Genomic DNA, 17,369 nt, shown 5'->3' with positions numbered 1-17,369 from the left:
AGAAACTCTTTTAGAAATTATATATTTTTTAAACCTCTGCTTGGCTTAAAAACCAGGTCAAAGCTTTATGAACATACTCCAAAGACTTTATCCTATTTACTCTGCAAAAGAAGCCACAATTAGTGTGCTAGGGGCTTTAATCCTTAACCTTCTGCAGCTTTAGTTAATGGGCCCAGACTAGTGAATATGTAGAAATAACACTGGATTAGTTCCTAATCCCAAAGCTCTAGATCAAACAAAGTACTACTGTATTTGTCTGCAATCTCCTGCCATCCTTACTGGGAGACTCTAGTCTTTGTCCTGCTTGGCACAGCCATTTTCTAAACAGAGTAAAGATGTTTATGTAGGGGTATGCTCACTTCCACATTCAGATTCACAATAGCGTGTTTAAAGGATACCCTATCTAAATACAGTACTTGTTTTCTAAATAAAGGGCACTAATGCAAAGCATTATTGTATTCCCCAACTGTATGGAATGAAAGCTGAATAAGGCAGATGCAATACAAAGAACCTGGAAGCTAACTGACTGCAAGTTAGGCTTTCTCTACACCAAGGGTGGACAATAATTTTTGATGGGGGCCACTCCAAGATTTTGGTAAGTGGTCAAGAGTCATACTTTTGTGTGCAGAAAGGAGCATGGAATAGGGGACTGAGGTGCAGGAGAGGGTGCGGGGTCTGAAAGGGAGTTTGGGTGAAGGAGGGGGTTGTGACCTGGGGTGGGGATTGGGGTGCAGGAGAGGGGAGGGGATATGGATGCAGGAGAGGAATCTGGCCTGTGGGAGGAAAGGAGAGAGTGCAGGGTCTGAGGAATTGGGTGTGACCTGGGAAGGGGGAATCGGGGAGGAGAGGGGGTATGGCCATAGGAGAGGATTCTGGCCTGGGGAGGAGGTGTAGGAGGGAGTGCTGAGTCTAAGAGGAAGCTGTGAGCTGGGGAAGAGGAGTACAGAGAGTTGGGGTGGTGAATTGGAGCAGGGAGTTGGGGTGAGGGAGAGGGTGGCCAGATGGTCTTATGTTCATTTTTGTTGCCCTTGTCTGCACCGTTACCAATTCTAATGTATCTTTTTTCAGAACTGCATGCAGTGTTCAAGGTGTGAGTGTGCAATGGATAACGGAATTATGATTTTTTTTATCTATCCATTTCCTAATGGTTCCTAACTTTCTGTTAGCCTGCAGCAGCACTCGAAACAAGCTGAGTAGCTGTTTTCAAAGAACTCTCCATGATGATGCCAAAAATCCTTCATGTCTGCTAACAGCTAATTTAGGACCCACCATTTTGTATGTATAGTTGGGATTATCTTTTCTCTATGTCCTAGTAAAGAGAAGAGGATGGTAGATGATAAGATATGGGTAAGATCGGATGAGAAACAGTCAACAGGTAATGGCAGACAGCTAAATAATGAAATGTTTTTAAAGTGTTTATATACAAACACTAGGTCTATGTCTACACTAGCAGCTTCTTGCACAAGAAAACGTCCACACTGCCATGTGAGAGATGTGCTTTTGTGCAAGAGCATCCATGGCAGTGTGGATGCTCTCTTGCGCAAGAAAGCTCTCATGGCCATTTTAGCCATAGGGCTTTCTTGTGCAAGAAATCCCTGCCGAGCGTCCATACTGCCTTCTTGCGCAAGAGCTCCTGCACAAGAGGGTTTACACTTGTTAAAAAAAAGAGTGTAGCTCTTGCGCAAGGAGCCCTCTCCTACCACGGCGAACTGTAAATTTCCTTGCGCAAGAGCAGGCAGGCAGTGTGGACGCTCTGCGGATTCTTGCGCAAGAATGGCCGTACTTGTGCAAGAAGCAGCGAGTGTAGACACAGCCTAGAAGTCATAATAATAAGATTGGTGAACTAGAATGCCTCATATTGAATGAGGATATTGATGTATTAGGCATCACCTAAACTTGGTGGAATAAGAACAATCAATATTTTGTAATACCAGGGTACAAAATATATCAGAAGGACAGAACAGTTCATGCTGGTGGGGGATTGGCACTATACGTGAAAGAAGTTGTAGAATCAAATGAAGTAAAAATCTTAAATGAACCAAACTGTTCCATATAATCTTTATGGACAATACTTCCATGATCTAATACAGGGCTATTTGACTTTGGAAGCCCCAGGGGCCACAATGATACTAACAGCACATGCCAAGGGCCACAACTTAAGTGTGGTTGCATACACATGCAAATATATATGCAAATATATGCAAAGAGCTTCTTTCATACTGACGGGCATGAATACAAAGATAAAGGCAAGACTACACAACATGCAGGCCCCATTTAAGTAAGTTCTGTTGATATTAATAAAATGCAATATTTACCTGATTTCCACCCATATGACAGCATTTTTAATGAGCAATGACAGCCCAGGAATTTAACTACTAAAACACATGTCAACAGAAGACCATTATATTGACTACTTTTTTGTTTTGGCTCTCGCCCGCAGTCCGCATGTTGAGCCCCGTGTAAACCCAAACTGCACTGTGGGCTGCAAACAGATGGGCCGCAGGCCACATGTTGAGTAGCCCTGCTCTAATAGTATGAATATAGCGGTAGGGATATATTACCAACCACCTGACCAGGATAGTGATAGTGACTATGAAATGCTAAGGGAGATTAGAGAGGCTATCAAGATAAAAAACACAAGGGGAGAGGCAATTCTTGATTTAGTCCTAAGTGAAGCACAGGTTCTGGTCTACGAGGTAAATATAACTGGACTGCTTGGAAATAGTGACCCTAATATAATTAATGTAACAACCTTGTAGTGGGAAAAACAATGTCAGAAAGGGGAACTACTCAAAAATGAGGAGGTTAGTTAAACAAAAATTAAAAGGTCCAGTGACAAAAGTGAAATCCCTGCAAGATGCATGGAAAGTTTTCGAAGACACCATAATAGAAGCTCAACTTAAATGTATACCCTAAATGTAAAAACACAGTAAGAGAACCAAAAAAGTGCCACCATGGCCTAACAACCAAGTCAAAGTAGCAGAGAGAGATTTAAAAAGGCATTGTTTAAAAAAAAGGGAACTACCAAGAGAACTCATGGATTCTTCACATCTTGGAGTCTTTGAATGAAGACTGGATGCATTTCTGGAAAATGTGCTTTAGTCAGGTATAAATTATGGGGCTCGATACAGCTGTGACTGGGTGAAGGGTGAAACATAGGAGGTCAAATTAGATGATCATAATGCAGTGAGGTGACAGCAGTTACCATATGGATCCCATAGGCAGAGGAGGTGATCAGGCTTGACCTGAGCCAGAGGGATGCTGGTTGTTTACTGTCCTGATCTGAAGCAGATCCTAGTCAGAGTCCATTAGGTTGCAAGGCTCTATGCTGATCCCTGGCAAATTAGTTGTGGTGGCACCGTTCAGAGCAGTGCTGAGGCTGAGCTGATGCTTTACACAGCAAATTCCATGGCTCAATGGGCTCACTATCAAACTTCAGCTGTGGTTAGCAGAGTGGGATGATCCAACCATCAGTTGGAGAAGGGCAAGGGTTACAGCAGTAAAATCACATGATCGCTCAGTTATGGAAAATGTACATCTCAAGAGTTCCAAGACCCTAGGCCTTCTTCTTTCAGATTCCTCCTTAAGATTCACTTCTTCAATGAAACTCATAAAAAGTGATTCAGAAATTTCTTTATGTATAATAATTTTGTAAGTAGGATCTGAATGAGCTCTCCCTGAAATCTAGTGATGAGCCGGGGGAAAAAGACTTCAAGATCAGAGTGTATTTGTACAATCACTCCTATCCTGCCTAGCTATTCAGCTGGCAGCGCTGTGGTGCCAAAGTGACTGATTTCTGGCTGGGGGTGGGTTACAAATCACTGAGGTATTGAATGCAGGGATAATGAAATACTATCTTTATTGTATGTGTAAAGGGCAGCAGAACTGGACTTAGCGTGGCCTGATTGAGGGGGTCACCCTCAACTGAACTGCACTTACTAGCAGGGATAGAGATGCCAAATCCCAGTGGAAAAAGGACAGAGGGTGGGGACAGCTGTTTGTACCTGGTGCTGGGGGCTCTGCATAAGTGTCCTAGACACAACTTAACTCTCATCCTCTCCAGTTTAAAGGTACAACTGAGTAGCATCAATTGAGCACCTTGTTTTGTCAAGTGATCACTAGGGGTACGTATAGACTACAAGCCTCTTTCGAAAGAGATCGTCCAGACAGCCAAACACTTTCGAAAAAGCGATTCGCTTCTTTGAAAGAGAGCACCCAGGCAATCTGTATGCTCTTTCAAAAAAGTCCTGTTTGCATTCAAGAATGCGTTTTTTTGAAAGAGCTCTTTTGAAAAAAGGCGTTCTTCCTCGTAAAATTAGGTTTACTGTTGTTGAAAAAACTGCAGCGTTCTTTCAATTTAATTTAGAAAGAACACAACGGCAGTCTAGAAGTTTTTTCAGAAAAACTCTGTAGTCTAGACATAGCCTAGAGCTGAAATCACCGATAACCAGGTCTAAGTGCTAAGCCTAGTGTGCGGCAGCATTTCAGTGGACCCTCACCAGCTGAGAGCTGAGTTAAGGAGTGGGATTTAAAGAGAGCAGCAGAGAAAGCAACTGTGCAGTGGCCAGTAGGGGCAGACCGAATGATGGAGCAGCAGTGAGGTGAGACAGTTGGAGCAGCAGCAGCTGAGGACTGGTTCACCACCTCTCCTCCTGCTCCCCAGCGTGGGAGGTGAACTGCCATGAACACAGCTCTGAACTCTGGATCTTGGCTGACCAACGACAGCAACTGGGAGTGGGGTACAGTGGAAGGGAATGGTGTGTTAAAGGAGCATTTGTTTGTCAGACTAACACTCCAAGGGGAGAAACTGAGGCACGAGACACTGCCCAATGTACTCTGGATGGGTGTTTGTCTTATGATTGCATGTTTTTGAATGTTCTTGTGGTGTTTTCCCAAACTAATGCTCGGTTCCCTTTCCCTCTTAATAAAACGTATCTTTTGTTATAAACAGATACAGTGCTGTGAAAAGGGAAATATCCCCTCCTAGAGGCACTGGGGGATGGGAGAGGCAGGGTGAACTTTCCCCAGAAGACTGGGTGGTGGCTAGAGTTGGCTCTGCGTAGTTAAGAGGTGCCCCTAGATATTGAACCCAGCCCTTGCGGCAGTTGATTTCATCTGGTCACTAGGCACTGTCATTTCAAATCCCTCCTTTTAAGATTCATTTCTTCCATGAAACCCATAAAGTGATTGAGGATCATAAATTTCGTTACATATAACAACTTCTAATTCATCCTCATTGTGCTACAGTCTTTAAAATATGAGCTCTGTAACCATGTTTCTCAAACTGAGGTCTGTGGATCCCTGGGGTCTGCAAGAGTACTCTTGACCCTGCTGATGGATTCTTGCCCTCCCTGCTAGTGCTTCCTGCGTGCTGGGGACAGCTGCTCTGCTGCATGTGGGAGGGGCTGGGAGGGAAGGGGAAAAGCAGGGAGGGGTCATGCTTGGGAGGAGGCAGGGAGAGGAGGAGGGGCAGGGGAGGGAAGAGATGGGGTGGGGCCCTGGGGAGTGGGGGAAAATGGTTGGGGGGGTCTGCAAAACATTTTAAATCAAAATGGGGGCCCTTGGTTGCTAAAGGTTGAGAACACCAGGCACTAAAATCGTTTTACGCTCACCACAAAGGGAAGCAGGCACTCATGCTGGTTCTGCACCACATAGAGGCTCAGCAGTGGGATGCGACAGGAACCTGCCAGACTACATGCCAGACAAAAGAAGTTTTCAAGGGCTTCACAAAGTTTAGAGCAGGTGTTGGCCCAAAAGGGTGGCTTGACGTCCACAATGATGATCTGTGGAAGCTGCCACGAGTGTGCCGGGGCATAAGATTTACCAGCAGCGCACCCCTTCCTTGCTGTGGAACTCATGGCATCCAAACAGGAAACGGAGTACCGCCTGTCCAGTCACCCACCTGCCTCTGAAAAGGAAAAACCAGAAAGCTGGAATGAGTGAGACTGTCACAGTGGGTGTGTCTAGACTACAGGGTTTTTTTTTCAAGTGGCCTTTTTTTGAAAAAACTTCCCCTGCATCTAGACTGCTGCTGCCATGTTCATTCGAAAATAAATCGAAAGAATGCGGAGGTTTTTTCGACCATGGAAAACCTCGTTTTATGAGGAAATTATGTCTTTTTTTAAAAGTGCTCTTTCGAAAAAAGATGTTATGTAGTGCAAACTGTGCTTTTTTGAAAGAGAGCATCCAGACTGCCTAAGTGCTCTCTTCTGAAACAGTGGCTTGCTTTTTCGAAAGTACTGGTTGTAGTCTAGATGCTCTTTTTCAAAAGAGGCTTTTTTGAAAGTATCTTTCGAAAGAGGCTTGCAGTCTAGACATAGCCAGTGAGACATGGTGCCAAATCCAGCCTGGACTCGGCCTAGCATATGGGAGGGAAATAATATCACTGCAGCTAGCGAAGAAGTAAAATCAAATGATTCAACCTCACAAATGTAGCTAATCCCTCTGGGGAGTGAGAAGTACAGGTTGAACCTCTCTAGTCCAGAAACATCTGTGGTCCAGAATGATTTTAGTTAGCCAGATGTCCACTTTTCATGGGCATGGACAAGTTTACTGCAGTTGTATAAAGTTTGTTTACAGCCACCAGTCCTGGCTCTCAGTATTCTGGGCTGTTATTTAGCTCTAATTTACCCCTCAATGTCCTCTAACAGCCCAAGCAAAATGCAGGACAATGTAGCACTTTAAAGACTAACAAGATGGTTTATTAGATGATGAGCTTTCATGGGATCAAATAGTGGAAGAAAATAGTCACAACCATATATACCAAAGGATACAATTAAAAAAAATGAACACATATGAAAAGGACAAATCACATTTCAGAACAGGAGGGGAATGCGGGGGGTGGGAGGGAAGGAAGGAAGGTAAGTGTCTGTGAATTGATGATATTAGAGGTGGGGAGAGTGGGACGTCTGTGAGCTAATGGTATTAGAGGTGATAATTGGGGAAGCTATCTTGGTAATGGGTAAGATAGTTCAAGTGTTTGTTCATTCCTTCCCGGAGAGTGTCGAATTTTAACATGAATGACAGTTCAGAGGATTCTCTTTCAAGTGCAGATGTAAAAGGTCTTTGTAGCAGAATGCAGGTGATTAAGTCATTGAGAGAGTGTCCTTTCTGGTTAAAACGGCAAGAAACTGGTTTTTCTTTGTGATCTTGTCTGATATCTGTTTTGTGGGCATTAATCCTTTGGCGAAGTGTCTGAGATGTCTGTCCAATGTACATAGCAGACGGACACTTTCGGCACATGATAGCATAAATTATATTTCTGGATGCGCAGGAATATGTGTTCTTGATCTTATAACTCACTTGGTTAGGTCCAATAATGGTATCATTATTGGACCTAACCAAGTGAGTTATAAGATCAAGAACACATATTCCTGCGCATCCAGAAATATAATTTATGCTATCATGTGCCGAAAGTGTCCGTCTGCTATGCCCACAAAACAGATATCAGACAAGATCACAAAGAAAAACCAGTTTCTTGCCGTTTTAACCAGAAAGGACACTCTCTCAATGACTTAATCACCTGCATTCTGCTACAAAGACCTTTTACATCTGCACTTGAAAGAGAATCCTCTGAACTGTCATTCATGTTAAAATTCGACACTCTCCGGGAAGGAATGAACAAACACTTGAACTATCTTACCCATTACCAAGATAGCTTCCCCAATTATCACCTCTAATACCATTAGCTCACAGACGTCCCACTCTCCCCACCTCTAATATCATCAATTCACAGACACTTACCTTCCTTCCTTCCCTCCCACCCCCCGCATTCCCCTCCTGTTCTGAAATGTGATTTGTCCTTTTCATATGTGTTCATTTTTTTTAATTGTATCCTTTGGTATATATGGTTGTGACTATTTTCTTCCACTATTTGATCTGAGGAAGTGGGTCTGGCCCACGAAAGCTCATCATCTAATAAACCATCTTGTTAGTCTTTAAAGTGCTACATTGTCCTGCATTTTGCTTCAGCTACCCCAGACTAACACGGCTACATTTCTATCACTATTCTCTAACAGCCCAGTAAACAATGGAAGTGTTGGTAATGCTGCTAAACAATACTGACCTCATGTGATCCGGAAATTGCTGTGGTTCAGAACTGGTCAGATCCTGAGGGTGCCAGAGCAGAGAGGTTCAACCTGTAGCAGTAAGTGGGACCTGAGTTTAAAATATTGTAACCCAGAGGCACTGAGACTCACCAGCCAGAGGGAAGCATCTGGCAGGCAGATAAGAGCTAATTCCCAGTGCTACCAGCAGGAGGCGCTGTGAAGAGCACTCACCCTGTGACAACAGAGTAAGCTGGGACTGCATATGTCTAAGAATTTCATTGTGGGCAGAGAGGAAAGAGTTTTGTTCTCAGTGGTGCAAGTAGACTCCATTTCGTACTGGTGCAGGGGAGGGGAGCACATGACCTTTTCACGTGACCCTCCATGTGACTCCTCCCTGCTCCTAGCCCAGGCCCCCCCCTGCTCTCCCTGTCCCCTCCCTATGATCCATCCCATATTACCTGGGAAAAGAGGGTGTGCTCTTTCCTCCTTCTGCTGTGCTGGAGACTGAGGAACTGCCATAGCTGCCCCACGCTGGCAGCTCCCCTGGCGCTCTCTGGGATCTGTACAGCAGCCCTGCTCGAGGGCAGTACAACCATGCTGGAGGAACCGCCAACATTGTGCGCCTTTCCCTGTGGTGGTTCCAGGGAAAGCCCTGAATCACAAGGCTCTCCCAGGAACAGCACAGGGGGAAGGAGCAGAACGGGGGGGCTGCTGGGCAGCTACTTCTGTGCGGCTGTATGACCCCAGCCCTATCCTCAGGAAGGGCTGCTGTACAAATGGAAGAGACCCTGTGTGGAAGGGCTGGGGGTAGTACAACCATGCCAGAGGAGCTGCTGGTGTGGAGCAGCCTGAAGGCCCCGTGTTCTGCTCCTCCTCTGTCTTTCTGGTATGCTGCACTGGCTATAAATATTGTGTGGGGAAGGGGTACCAAATCAGATCACCTTATTTGCGCTGCTTCTTGTACCTCAGGGCTTGTGCCAATCCTTAACTCCTGATCTCGATGGCCAGGTCTACACTAGGGGATGTCTGAATTAAGATGTGCAACTCCAGCTATGTTAATGCTGGAATCGAAGCATCTTAAATCACATTTTGGTGCTGCCCACACAGCGGGAGTTCGACGAGAACACACTCTCCCTTCGACTTCTCTTACTCCTTGTAGGAGCAGGATGACCAGTGCTGATGGGAGAGCCCTCAGCTTGAATTAGTGTGTCTTCACTAGACCTGCGAATTTGAACCCCAGAAGATAAACCGGGGCAGCTTCGATCTTCTCCATAGTATAGACAAGCCCTATGTCTAGGGCAGCTTATTCCACATCAGCTTGTAGAAGAGTTTTCAGGCCAGTCTCTGAAGGGTCTGGTTCTGGTCACTATCAGATACAGGACCAGGAGGGTTACTGAGCTGATCTAAAAAGGGTAATTTCTTGGCTGTCCCTATACAGTCCTGGTGAACCTCAACTGGAACAACATATTTGGTTCTGAGCAGCACGTTATCAGATATTGACAAACTGGATCAGCTCAACAGCACAAATCTGGTCTAGAGATATGAAGGACTAGATGACAGGATAGTTGACTAGTCGCTCTCTCCCCACCTCGGCCTTGCTGCCTCTATCAGATAGAGGCAGCTGCAGGGGATAGAGGTAGAGAAGAGAAGGTACTTCAAAGCAGCAGCACAGCTTGAAGCCTGGGGCCACTTTGAAATGCCACATGCAGCTCGGGGCCAGCTGGGGTGTCCTTAGCTGACCCCGGGCTCTGGTGCGGTGCTGCCGCTTTGAAACACTGTAGGGAGCCCAGCGTCAGGCTCCTTGTGGCATTTCAAAGGAGCAGCATCTCACGGACCCCAGGGTCAGCGGGACCCCGGGCTCCATGAGGCGCTTTCACCTTTAAAGTGTAGGGCTGTTGCTACACTTCAAAGGGGGAGGCACCCTATTGACTAATCAAATAGTCGATGCAAAATGCATCAACTAGTCAATTAGTTGATACTTAATATCTTTAATCTGGTCCTGAACCCTCATTGTAAAATGGGGATAATATCGCTTACTACTTTTTTAAGAGCATGTTGAGATCAATGGATATAAAATGCTATGTAAGATTCAGGTATTACTATTAAGAAAACTGTAGAATTGCTAAGTGGTAACTAAAGGGGGTCAGACTAATGAATGGAAATCGAATAATAGAATACTAGAATTGGAAGGGGCCTCGAGAGATCATCAAGTCCAGTCTCCTGCCCTCACAGCAGGACCAAACACCGTCTAGATCAGGGGTCTCCAATCTTTTTAAGCACAAGATCACTTTTTGAATTTAAATGCAATCTAGGATCTACCTCAAATGCTAATACCCCTACCCCTCCTCCTTCATGTGCCCTGGACCTTCTCCAGCTTCTCCACATCTTTCTTGAAATGTGGTGCCCAGAACTCCAACTGAGCCCTAATCAGTGCATGACGTCTCATGTTTTGCTCACAACACTCCTGTTAATGCCTCCCAGAATCATGTTTGCTTTTTTTTGCAAATGTCACACTGTTGTCTCATATTTAGCTTGAGGTCCACAATGTCCCCTAGATTCCTTTCTGCAGTGCTCCTTCCCAGACAGTTGCTTCCCATTCTGTATGGCTACGTCTAGACTGGCATGATTTTCCAGAAATTTTCCAGAAAGTTTTCCGTTAAAAGCATTTTCGGAACTGAGCGTCTAGATTGGCACGGACGCTTTTCCGCAAAAGCACTTTTTGCGGAAAAGCGTCCATTCCAATCTAGACGCAGTTTTGCGCAAAAAAGCCCCGATCGCCATTTTAGCCATCGGGGCTTTTTTGCACAAAACAGTACTGTGCTGTCTACACTGGTCCTCTTGCGCAAATGATTTGCGCAAGAGGGCTTTTGCCCGAACGGGAGCAGCATAGTATTTGCGCAAGAACACTGACACTCTTACATGAGATCGTCAGTGTTCTTGCGGAAATTCAAGCGGCCAGTGTAGACAGCTGGCAAAAGCAGCTGATTTTGCGGAAAAACTGGCCAGTCTAGACACAGCCTATGTGTGAAACTGATTGTTCCTTCCTAAGGGGAGCACTTTGCTCCACTTAGGAAGGAACAATTAAAGGTCCTTATTAAACCTGAGTGAAAATAATCAAGGAGAGACCCATTTAGAGTCATTCAGGAGGGTACAACAGAAGTAAAGAATTTAAATGAAGAAAAGGAAATTTTAGGCTCAGTATTTTTCTATATTGAGGGAGGGGAACAACTTTGGTAACACGAGTAATTGTCTCCCAATGGAAGGGGTTAAGGCCTCATTGCATGAGTCATTTAAAAATATATTGGGCAGAGTCCTGAAAAGTGTCTAGTAGAAAATAGTTCTGATCTGGCCTGTGGAATATGCAATAGAGGGACCCAAAAGGGCTTCCATCTCTGATGCCTGCATTCCTAGGCTCCAGTTTTATCTATGTATCTTCCAGAATACTTATGACATTGTCCTTGAACTTCCTGCGTCTTGCATGGTGTTTCAAGATAGCTACAATAGGCTTTTTGCATGAGAGAGAAAATAGACATGAAGGAAAATAAATGGGAGTATAACCCTACTCAAAATATGTTTTGCTAACAAATGCTGTGTTCATTTATAATAGCTATGATTGTAATAGCTTGTATTCAAAGTGCCAGCTTGGAAAACCTCACACACATGACACCTAATGGCATCAATATTCTGCCTCTGTAAAGCTCTGTTTGCATCCTAATAGAGAGACCTTTGTGTGCTTGGGGAGACCAAAGAGGGCCTCATCCACTTCTCTGTCATTTTGCCCCTTTCCCAGGGACTCTGCAAAGTTGTTGCTGAGATCTTAGGGGTCAGTGAGTAGCAATTAGGGAAGGCTGGGGGCAGGATGCGTGTCCTCCCCCTATCACCCTGCAGGCAAGCCAGAGAACAGGTAACACAGCTAGAGGTCCTGTGATGGGGTACACTGGTCCTGCACTGAGCTAACTGGGCTTAGCCAGGTTACCTTGACTGAAGGAGCCCTGCCCCTGCAGCCCTGCCGGGCATGCTCAGACTGTAGCCCAGGTATAAAACCTGGGGAGAGGCTCAGTCTTGGCTGGCTGCTGGAGGAGAAGGACCTCATGTTGGGGCTCCTGAACAGCAGCAGCCAGCGCCTGCTGTCTGAGGGGGCTCCCTGCCGGGATGGGACATAACCACTGCAGACTGCCAGGGAAGTGTGGTCCCTGAGGAGTCAGAAGACCCAGCTACCATGTGGGCAGTCAGCCCACGGATCAGGTAGGAAGCGGCCCAGGGAGGGTGCAGGAGCAGCCTCTCCCCAAGGGTTGCCAGGTGTCTGGTATTTTCTATTTTTCTCCCTGCCAGGAGGCGAAAATACCAGACACCTGGCAGCCCTATGACACACTTGGCAACTGGGCCAGCCCTTTCTGACCCCCAACAGAATTTTTTCCTGGGTGTTTTTGTGTGTGGGGGGGGGGGGGAATGTTTGGTATTTTTGGTTAAACCATCTGGCAACCCTACTCTCCTACTCTGAGATGCTTGGAGTGTTTCGGTTGGATTCTCTGCTGAGGGAGTGGTGGGCTGTTCTGCTACTCACACAACCCTGGGCTAGGACCGGGTGAAGTAGGGGTCCCTTGACCGAGATACAGCCCCCACCCCCATGACTTAGCTCATTGGGCCTTCCAGCCCTGCCTTAAAGGACCGGCGATTGACTTTGATTCTGACTCTGGCCATTGGGCCCTCCAGCCCTGCTTTACTGGGCCTACAAGTAACTTTGTTTTACTGCCTCTGGCGGTTAGACTATCCAGCCCTGAGGGGAGGAGCCAGACTCCAGGTTGTTTACTGGTTATGTAGGGCATGCCATGGGCTCAAGTTGCATGGGACCCTACTCCCCCAGGGAAGGGAGAAGGAAGGTCTGCCCTGTGACAGGCCCAAAGAAAATACTCCACGGTTTGGCTCAAAAGCTTAAAGGCAGAAAATTCACATAGGATCTCGTACAGCCCTTAAATTATTCCTGCTCCATTCTTCCCCTGCCCCCATTTCCTTTCCACACACAAATCTCAGGCTCCCAAGCCAGAATCTTCCTGTTAAAAACAAAAAACTTTTCCTTCCTTCATCAGGAACAAAGGTACCGTCTAAAAATTTCCTTTTATCTCACTGACTGTAAATGTTTTTGCTCAAAGCAAGTAATTCAACTTCTACGATATTGAAATTGCTTGAAATTAGGCTATTTTGCTAACAGCGCCAATAGAAAAGCATTCAGATGTCCTTGTGCTCAGACAAGTGATTGTATAATCTACTGTTCAACTGAACATATCAGTCCTTATGAGCCAAAATCTGGTTTGGTACAGCTGTGTAAATGTACATCAGTTCCAGTGAAATAACTAAGTTATACTGAATTTACTGAGGTATGGTATGGGTCAGAATCTGTCCCTGTTTGCATTCTGTCATAGCTCTTGAATTTGCTGATAAATTCTGCTGCACCATGTCCTTTTTTAGCTTCTTAAGGAGAGAAATGCTAGTATATATCTTACAAGCACCCTGCACTTCAGAGACAGGATTCCCACAGCTGTTACCAGATTAGAAGTATTCCTGTCTGTCCCCAATACAGTAAAAACTTGGAGCTATGAACACCAGATTTACAAACTGAGCAGCCAACCACAAACCTTATTTGGAACTAGAAGTATGCCTCAAGCAGCAGCAGAGACCAAAGAAAGAGTACATTATTATATTAAACAAACTACTAAAAATAAAGGGAAAGCAGCATTTTTCTTCTGCAAAGTTTCAATGCGGTATTAAGTGAATATTCAGCTGCAAACTTCAGAAAGAGCCATAATAGAGGTCCAACTTAAAGGTATACCCCACATTAAAAAACATAGAAGAACTAAAAAAGAGCCACCATGGCTTAACAACCATGTAAAAGAAACAGTGAGAGAGAAAAAGAAATCTTACTAATTTATTAGAATTCTTTGAAGTGGTCAACAAACATGTGGACAACGGGGATCCAGTAAATCTAGTGTACTTAGATTTCCAGAAAGCCTTTCACAAGGTCCCTCACCAAAGGTTCTTACGTAAATTAAGTTGTCATGGGATAAGAGGGAAGATCCTTTCATGGACTGAGAACTGGTTAAAAGACAGGAAGCAAAGGGTAGGAATAAATGGTAAATTTTCAGAATGGAGAGGGGTAACTAGTGGTGTCCCCCAAGGGTCAGTCCTAGGACCAATCCTATTCAACATATTCATAAATGATCTGGAAAAAGGGGTAAACAGTGAGGTGGCAAAGTTTGCAGACTATACTAAACTGCTCAAGGTAGTTAAGAGCAAAGCAGACCGTGAAGAACTTCAAAAAGATCTCAACAAACTGAGTGATTGGGCAACAAAATGGTAAATGAAATTTAATGTGGGTAAATGTAAAGTAATGCACATTGGAAAAAACAACCCCAAGTATACATACAATATGATGGAGGCTAATTTAGCTACAACTAATCAGGAAAGAGATCTTGGAGTCATCGTGGATAATTCTCTGAAGACGTCCACACAGTGTGCCGCGGCAGTCAGAAAAGCAAACAGGATGTTAGGAATCATTAAAAAAGGGATAGAGAATAAGACACAGAATATCTTATTGCCCTTATATGGGTTTGGAATGGGTCCCATATCAGGAGAGATTAAAGAGACTAGGACTTTTCATCTTGGAAAAGAAGAGACTAAGGGGGGATATGATAGAGATATATAAAATCACGAATGATGTTGAGAAAGTAAATAAGGAAAAGTTATTTACTTGTTCCCATAATATAAGAACTAGTGAAACTAATAGGCAGCAGGTTTAAAACAAATAAAAGGAAGTTCTTCTTCACACAGCACATAGTCAATCTGTGGAACTCCTTGCCTGAGGAGGTTGTGAAGGCTAGGACTATAACAGGGTTTAAAAGAGAAATAGATAAATTCATGGAGGTTAAGTCCATAAATGGCTATTAGCCAGGATGGGTAAGGAATGGTGTCTCCAGCCTCTGTTTGTCAGAGGATGGAGATGGATGACAGGAGAGAGATGGCTTGATCATTACCTGTTTGATTCACTCCCTCTGGGATACCTGGCATTGGCCACTGTCAGCAGACAGGGAACTGGCTGGATGGACCTTTGGTCTTACCCAGTATGGTCATTCTTATGTTCTTATAATGTGGGGTTCAGAGTTATGAGCATTTCCAAGGAATAACATCTTAAAAGTAAACCAAAACAAAACTTTCCAGAGCAGGTGGGCAATGATTTGGGGTCATGTTCTGCACAGCTGCATATTGGAATGCTTAATAATTCAGCTCACGTAATATAAAAAAGATTAAAATCTGGATGTGAGACCCATCATAGCACAAGCCACCATGTATTGTACTAGATTAGAAGCTTTTGGGGAGAAGGACTTTTACTGTGTGGTTTTTATAGCACCTAGCACAGGAGGGCCCTGATCTGTGTTGGGTCCTCCTGCAGCAGTAGCCAAAATCAATGTATTCACTGTAAATTTGACAAGACAGTAATTGTCACACCCACAGTGGAGCAGGTGGGGGAATACATAATGCAGTAGGCAGATTAAAAAAATCATGCTTTAATAATTTTTGTTTAAAGAAAAAACTCATGATTTTGGGGGGGATTCACTTTAAAAAAACTACTTTGGGGATTGGCAATACTGTAAGTCTTATAAAAACAAACCTGAATTGACTAGAATCTACTGAGTCTCAATCCCCTCTGTCATGGAAATAGAGGGAACAATCTGTATATATAATATTCAGAGCAAATGAATCCCTACAATATTGATTACTCCACATAAATGCTTGTAAGTGCACCTCTGAGCATCTGCCATGGCCTGAGAATGTTAATGTCCAGATTGCCTGACTGCCTCGTATTCCAGCTTCTTAATATCACCTTACCCCATGGGCTTGTATTTGCTGTTGTGTTTTCAAGAGAGCTGAGCGGCGCTGATGGAGGCTGGCTGGGCAGAGCGCCTAGCACAGGGCGACACCGCTCCGGACTGCGCACAGCCACTGCCGGGGCAACGCCGCAGCGGCTGTGTCCTGGGGAGCGTCCGTCTGCAGCCTGTCTCCTCGGCCCCGCGGGGAGGGATGCAGGGCTGCGGAGGCAGCGAGCGAGGCTGAGTCCCTGGCCGAGAGCAGAGCGGCGCTGGGCCGGGAGCCTGCCGCTTACCCGGCGCACAAATGGTGCCAGGACCCGGTGGGGAAACTTGCCTGCGGCTGAGGTGGCCCAGGGCCTGCTGGGCTGATGTGGGTGTGACGGGGCCTGCTGGGCTGATGTGGGTGTGACAGGGCCTGCTGGGCTGATGCGGGTGTGACAGGGCCTGCTGGGCTCTCACAGGCGTGATGGGGACCCCTGGGGGGCGGGAGGGTGTGACGGGGCCTGCTGGGCTGATGTGGGTGTGACGGGGCCTGCTGGGCTCTCACAGGTGTGATGGGGACCCCTGGGGGGGCGGGAGGGTGTGACGGGGCCTGCTGGGCTGATGCGGGTGTGACAGGGCCTGCTGGGCTCTCACAGGCGTGACGGGGACCCCTGGGGGGCGGGAGGGTGTGACTGGGCCTGCTGGGCTGATACGGGTGTGACAGGGCCTGCTGGGCTCTCACAGGCGTGACGGGGACCCCTGGGGGGCGGGAGGGTGTGACAGGGCCTGCTGGGCTGATGCGGGTGTGACAGAGCCTGCTGGGCTCTCACAGGCGTGACGGGGGCCCCTGGGGGGCGGGAGGGTGTGACAGGGCCTGCTGGGCTGATGCAGCTGGGCGTGAGGGGGCATCCCCTGGAAGGGCAGGGTGTGTGTGACGGGGGCCCCTGGAGGGACAGGCGGGTGTGACAGGGCCCAGGGAGGTGCGGGTGTGTGATGGGATTCACGGGAACAGGGGTGTTTGACGGGGGGCCTGGCGTGACGGGGTTGTGATGGGGGACCCGGGGGGCAGGAGGGGGTGTGTGACCGGAGTCCCTGGGGGGCCTAGCGTGACGGGGGCCCCAGCGGACCGGGTGTGTGTGATGGGGGCACCGAGTTCACCAAGGATTTCCCCTGTAAGCCAATCCAGTCTCCTACCATGTTTGCCTCTCTCGCTACACATTGGGATGGTTTCTTTCTGTGCCTTCAATAAGAATAGTGTCACACCAGGCTGTTAAGAAGGAGAACCTGTCCTAATCTCCCCCCCCCCCCCCCCCCCCCCCCCCCCCCCCCCCACTTCCCCACCGTCACCATATAAAGAAACAGATTGATAGGTAGAGAAAACTTAGCTTAACAGCATTTCATCTGACAAGAAACTGTTTATCAATAGTTGAGGTTGTGGAATCCTCATTCTATGATTATTGACTTACCTATTGTTTGT

The 17,369-nt window shown here is 46.3% G+C and overlaps 1 protein-coding gene across 1 annotated transcript in view; it reads right to left on the bottom strand.

Moving 5' to 3' along the window:
• The window catches only part of M1AP (meiosis 1 associated protein), a 74,551-nt gene extending 68,648 nt beyond the window's left edge, over positions 1–5,903 (bottom strand). Inside the window, exon 1 of the mRNA XM_025184314.3 lies at positions 5,613–5,903. Within this exon, the coding sequence (XP_025040099.3) occupies positions 5,613–5,858 (246 nt within the window). The 5' untranslated portion in view covers positions 5,859–5,903. The remainder of the gene's footprint in view (positions 1–5,612) is intronic.
• Positions 5,904–17,369: the final 11,466 nt, after the last annotated feature.

Source organism: Pelodiscus sinensis, chromosome 4 (assembly GCF_052426305.1).
Source record: "Pelodiscus sinensis isolate ZL-2025 chromosome 4, ASM5242630v1, whole genome shotgun sequence".
Lineage (NCBI taxonomy): Eukaryota > Metazoa > Chordata > Testudines > Trionychidae > Pelodiscus > Pelodiscus sinensis.
The sequence above is the reverse complement of the archived record's forward strand: the minus strand, read 5'-3'. Positions and strand labels throughout refer to the sequence as shown.